General features: G+C 46.5%; 1 protein-coding gene across 1 annotated transcript in view; it reads left to right on the forward strand.

Annotated features, from left to right (window-relative positions):
- Positions 1-6,446, forward strand: part of LOC139698556 (uncharacterized) — a 322,044-nt gene extending 315,598 nt beyond the window's left edge. Inside the window, exons 8-9 of the mRNA XM_071597394.1 lie at positions 722-6,299; positions 6,419-6,446. Coding sequence (XP_071453495.1) covers positions 722-6,299; positions 6,419-6,446 — 5,606 coding nt within the window. The remainder of the gene's footprint in view (positions 1-721; positions 6,300-6,418) is intronic.
- Positions 6,447-6,649: the final 203 nt, after the last annotated feature.

The following is a 6,649-nucleotide window of genomic DNA, read 5'->3' on the forward strand; positions in this document are numbered from 1 at the left end:
TTCAACAGGATTATAAAGGTGATATGTAAATTTGTATTTTGCTCCCTAACTAGTACTTTGGGATCTTTGCTTTTGAAGTAGGTATATAATTTCCTGGGTGTCTTTTAACTTTTAATGGTACCAGTTTACAGCTCATGCATGCAACATTCATTATCATTTTTTCTAATACTGTAATTATGATTTCCATTCCTCATTTAAATACATGCCTACTTTACATAACTCTAGCTTTTATTTTTAATATTGGGAAAGGTATTGACTAGTGCTTTCAGGATTATGGGTATTTTTTGGAGATTAATATTATCATTGAGAATATTATACCTTTGCATGTTTCTCAGTAAATTATGATAACCAATTGGGGTGAGGTATGAGTCAGAAGTTTTAACTCCTTCAAAATTTACCAATCTTTCCCTTACCAATGTGAAAAACTCTCTAGCTGAATGTGGCTCAGTTTTTTTTTTTAATTTTGCCTAATGCCTTTATATTACCCTTAAGTTATCAATTGAGTTGGTGTTCAAAGTAGGTATTTAACATACCTAATTGGTAATTCCTTCAAGCTCCTATAATGAGTTATGAACTGGTTTCAGAACAAATGTTCATTTTATTCATCATGACATCATTTTATGTTATTAAGCAAGGTTATTTTATTTGGGTTGTGGCTTGGCATATTCTGATATTAACATTGTCAAATGCGAATGTTTCTTATTTGCTGCAACTCCATCAGAGGCTATGGGGGAGTCAAGGAAACGAGTGCGAAGGGGCAATCAAGCAGGCAAGGGTCGGAGAGGGATGGGAGGAGGAGGGGGTGCGGGTGAAGAGCAACCTCTACCATCATCTGCCCAAAACCATCCCTCCCCCATGGAAGGACCAACACCCCACCACCACATTCCATCGCCTACTAAATCACAATCACAGCTTCACCATCATCATAGGCAAGCTCCCTCTGACCAGAATAGGGCATACCAAAACTTACAACCCCCTGAATCGAACCCTTCTAAAATATCCAATTCCTCACAACCTCAAAATATGCATGAGGTAATGAACTTTGAGAACCCAAGATCTCCTCAGCCCTTAGATCAAGGTTATGCGCCATCTTCTGTAGATTCAGGTGGGTGTATACCTCCAGATGCATCTTATGCAGATGTGGGGGCATCTACACAGTTTGATAACTGGTGGGGTGTAGGAAGGAATGGAAGAAATACTGGTTTAGATGCCCATCTATATGTACCTGAAGTCCAGCCAATTGCTCAGTATGGTGAGAAGAAACTCCACTTTGAAGATGAAATATGCAGAAGAGGCATAGAAATTATGGCTGGATCATCTAAGCATGGTAGTCATATTGGGGACAAAAGTAAAAACGACAGTGATAGCCCCTCACAGTATTTATTGGAACAGAATAGTAGCACTGGAAATTTGAATTATGAAACAGCAAGAATGGAACAAGTTGAATTAGGGGGAGTCAATGAAATAAATGGAAATGAAATGGGTTTTCTGAAACAGATGCCAGAGGAGTCTTCCAGAAGTCATCAGTTAGTGCCATTGGATGGAAATACTTTTGAAGAAGGTCAAACAACAAAACTTAAATCCAGAAAGACACTAATGGATCTAAGGAGCAAAAGGGAAAATCCTCCAAAAAATATAGTCCAAAACCGAATTAAAACATTTGAACCAAATGACGAAGAAGCAAAAGATTTAAGTCGGAAAACATTACCTGGATCAATAATGAAGGAACCAATAAAAGCATGTCATTCATTATATACATTTAATGAAGCTCACATTTCCTCTCTTAGAGATTCAGATAGCACAATTGTGGAGGACTTTATGGATAAAACAATGGATTTGCAAAAAGGAATAAATCCAGGTCGGACCTCAGTGCATAACAGTAACAATGGTGGTGCCACTGCTGACATTGAGAGTAGTGATGATGGTACATCTTCCTCTCCACCTCCACCTCTACCAGTTGCACCTCCACCACCACTTCTGACGAGTAAGCCCATAATTAATGCCAGTAAAATTTCCAACCCATCTTCAGCTGCTAAAGGATCTTCACCATCTACTAGATCTGTCCGTGAACTCTTGGCAGATTTTGAAAAGAAATCTGAGCAAAAAAAGAGAATGATGGAGGCTCAAAGAGAAGGTCAGTGCCTTGATGGGAGTAATACTATGGATGGTGCAACCATGAGTGGAAATGCGGAGAATGATCATTATTACCCAGGCCGTCGTTATGTCTTCAGTGATACTGAGACTCTGTTGTATGACACAGGTAGTGATTTAGATGAAGATGCTGATATGGCTCAGAGGTGGAAAGCTCAAAGGAAAGGCATTTTGCTGAACAATTGCGATAACACTGAAAGGAAACAAGATAAGTCAGAGGAAGCAATTGCATCATCTGGAGATGCAGTAGAAGAAGCTGATTCTGAGATAGAGTCAGCACTGAGGCAAAATGAAATGACTTTGGAAAATTGTGATGGCAGAGATTTAAGGACTGTATGCTCACCATTAACTGGAAAAGGGGCTGAAAGAGTGACAAATGCTATGCCTCATGTAAAGAATGATAACCTCCCTCCTCCACCTGCAGAATGCAAAATTCTTGTTGAACCTGATGAAGCAATGGAAGTAATCACAACACCAGGGTACTTAAGACTCAGTTTGGCTGAGTCTTTGGTTACTCATGAGGACATGATATCTCCTTTTGGAAGCAGTGCCACTGCAACTCCACCTCTCAACAATAGTACAAATGCACCAGAAGAAGAACAGCATTACATGCCAATGACTCCATCCCGAAAATCAATATTGGCATCTCCATCATCTTTGCAACAGACTGGGGCATCTCCAACCTCTGCTTCACACTCTGTGATAATGGAGAGTGTTTTTGGAAGCAATGGGGCCTTCTGGGCCCAGATGGATCCAGAGGAAGAAAGTTCGTATGTGGAGATGACAGAAGAAGGGATAGTAAAATCTTTGCTGGTCTCGGATCCTTTAGGATCTACATCATTAGCTCCACTATCCGTTTTTTCCTCTCCCTCTGGGCGGGCTGGTCTTGAACTCTGCCGAAAAAGCTCAGGGGAATCAACAGCTACTTATGCCGTGCCAGAAAGTCCACGGTATAGTGAAATACCTGGTGGTTCAATATTTGATATGACCCCAGGAAGAGGTTCATCGGCCCACTATGAACTCCTCTCTCGTGCTACAACTCTTTATGAACCAGTGTATATGGAGGTCCGCTCTGTTAAAGAGAGTGGACATGGACATGAAGAAGATACCAATAACCACGGTAGGATTCTTAATGATAAAGCTTCACCAGAGAAAGGGAAAACTGTATCTGCCTCAGATGAGGAGCGAACTTTCCGAAAAGAAAAGAAGAAGAAATCCAAGTCATCATCTTCAGATCGTGAGGACACTGGGAACTCTTCTAAGAGCAATGAATTTAATGACCGGAGAACCAATTGTCCTTCAGAAAACTCTCGGAGTTCCTTGGGAGGCATACTACCAGACATACTAAATGGCAGTTCAAATGCAAATAATTGTCGGCTGCTGGAAGGAATCGGAACGGATAGTTCCGATGTTGGAGATGAAGATGAAGAAGATGCTGATGATGAAGCTTCGAAGGATTTGGACTCTCTTGATGCCCCCAGACATCCTAGATTTAGTCTATCGGACACGTTCCGACCTGCCTCATATTATCTTGGAGCATCTGACCGAAATTTTTCTGCTGGAAGCAGTGGAAAGATAGGTCTGGGAGGAGGCGATTCTGGGGCTGTTGGAATGGGTCTCATGAACATGGTTAGTGGAGGAGATCCTTCCTCAAATGAACTTCATGGTGACTCATCTGACAGCGATCTAGTGTCACCTCCTCCAATACCCACCAGCCCACCTCCTCCTTTAGAAGACGACGAAGATGTCTTAGGAGAGTCACTTATGGAAGAATCAGATGAAAGGAAAAACAAAACGATGCCATCCAGCAATGCTCATCCTCAGCTTAGTGGGGCACTGAGGAATCCATCACCAGGACAGAGGCCAGTTATTAGTCCACCGTCTGTCCAGCCAGAAGGAAGTAGCATGAGTGATATGTCTGATACTGCCTCCACGGTTTGTTCTTTAAGAAGGAGACCAGTGAATGGTAATATTCTTGACAATTTGATTAACAGTGCTCCTAATAAGGCAGATATTCCCTCGGAGTTATACATGCGTAGAAATGAAATGCTTAGTGAATACAGCGATTACAAGAGATCTGGTGATTTCGATTCTCCCCTTTCTCCGTCGCTGCCTCCTGAGCTGTGGCCTCGACTGGAAGATGGGCTGCCAGCTGTCTCTCCTGAAGCATTACACCGCAGGATTGCCTCGGCTGACGATGCCGCTGTCCTTTACGAAAACGTCCCGGCAATAATGAAACATCGTATGAATATTAGCGTTATTCAGGATGGAACTAGACCTCCACTTCCACCCCATCGGTCATTGTCTCCATTTGTGAAGCTGCCTGAAAACCAAAGTCCTCAGCACAATCCCCCTTCCATGAAGCCCATTCCAACCAACTCGGAAATGATGAAGATGAGCCATCCAAATATTAATATGATGTCTCCTGACGGAGAAACTCCCGCAGGTGCTCCTTATTATTATTCTGACATCATACGAGGGGAATGCGAAGACCAGGGATTCCTGAGCTCAGCTTCCGATAGAAGTGTTACCAGAAATTCAATTCATGGCCCTTCGCCGTCATGGCGTCCTGGCAGAATCCCATTGAACAACCAAAGAGACGATGTGCAAGAGACCGCAGCGAAAAGGAATGACGTTGGTAGGAAGGTTAACAGAATACAGCCTCCAAATGACATTTTCCATGGCTCAGCAAGTCACCATGACCCCCAGAGGGCGCCAGTGTCAGATTACCAAATGGATAACTGTGAGGGCGTCGACAAAATAATGGCCGCTGACCTGCTATTGATTGGGGCAGACAAGCATGTTGATGTAGATGAGAGGAATATTTACGAAACAGACACACTGAAGAAAGCTTCCAGGAGAAGGCAGTCAAAAGATCAGCAATGGGATTCTTCAGTGCAACAGTCGAGCAACGCAGCGGGTTCTCCGATGCACAGGCGGTGCTATACTCCTGATTCCCTTCCAGATTCTCGCACCACAAGAAATATTTATCCATACGGATTGATTGATAAGTCCGCCGAAGATAACCTCCAAGGAAGTTCTCACGATCTTCAATTCTCCGATCAGAATGGTGTGAGAGAACGAGCGAATCGATGGAGGCGAAGGAGTCGTTCTTTAGAAGGTTTGCTTGATGACGAAAATGAATCCATGTTCCACCAGAACCCAATCCGAAGCCCCTACACCGGCGTCAGCCACACCCGACAAGCCCCATTGACCTACGACAATTCCCAAGGTAATACCTGGGCAACCCCGGGTCAAAATTCAACCCAGGAGGTGAAATCGAGCTCTCCGGCATCCCCTGAGAATCGCCACACGACGAATCCGACGTCAAATGGCAACTTCAATGGGGTTGACCCATGGAGCGAGGACAACCTTTGGCGCGAGAGCCTGAGGAGGGTGAGCTTGCGACACACGCGTTCCCTAGATCATCTCGACGACTGCACGCCGAATAATCCGGGCCAAGCTAACTCATCCGGGAGGAGAAGCGTTGACCTCCTGGCCGCTGGTAACACGGAAGCCTCGAGGAAACCGAGGGTGAGCAGGGGTGTCACGTATGTTAACGATAGCGTAGCACTGGCCACTGAGAGACGGAACAGGATGAGGGCGCTGAACAAACCTGCCAATCCGAACGCCACGACGGCCGGTGGAGCAATTTCCGAGGAGGTTCGGCAAGACAGAAGGGGCATCGATGGATCGCTAAACGGCCCACATCAGAATGTGGCGGGAGAACAGCAGTTCGGCAGGTACCCTCCCCGGCACGGACAAGAGCACGAGATGCCACGAGGTCCAAACGTCCCGAGGGTAGCTTACGAACGGGGGAACGAGCACCCAAGGGGTCCGAGGAGGAGGGTGGTAATGGGGGGACCCCTCGCTGAGCAGCAGCAGCCACAGCAACAACCAGAGATTGTCCTCCCCCCGCTAGCGTCGTCTGATCACCACCACCACCATCATTTTTTAGGGGAAGACGCCCCCCCTTCACCCCCTCAATCACCACAACCGCAAGAACCAGGTCCTGGTTTCGAGATAGACCGGGAGAAATTGCGCCAGTGGGACTTGATGTCCAGCGCGCCGCTACCCGGAATGGCGGGGTCGGCTGGGGGTGGGGCGGGGGCGGGAGTGGGAGCGGCGGCGGGTGGAGGTGGGAAGGGGTCGGGGGGGCGCAGATCCCTGGGAGGAGGTGGGGCGGAGGGTGGGGGTGGGGTCGGAGAGGGGAGCGGGGCGGGAGGGAGCAAGGGAGCGGGGCCCCCGGGGGGATTGCCTTGTGCAGACGAGACGGCGGCGAGGGCAGGGGATGAGTCCGCGAGGGAGGAAGAGACATCTGGGGTGCAGGCGAGAAAGCAGCAGCAGGAGTCGCGGACGTCGGCGCATCAGGTTGTAACAGGTGAGTTTAGTGACCAGTCCGAAGGGTCCGAAGATTCAATCTCAGGTTTTGTCCTTCTCCGTTTATAAAAATTTTTCTCTTTCATCACTGGTTTAAATTCTCGCTATTCGCGTGAAG

This window comes from Hetaerina americana, unplaced genomic scaffold, assembly GCF_022747635.1.
Source record: "Hetaerina americana unplaced genomic scaffold, ioHetAmer1.1.p SCAF_89, whole genome shotgun sequence".
NCBI lineage: Eukaryota > Metazoa > Arthropoda > Insecta > Odonata > Calopterygidae > Hetaerina > Hetaerina americana.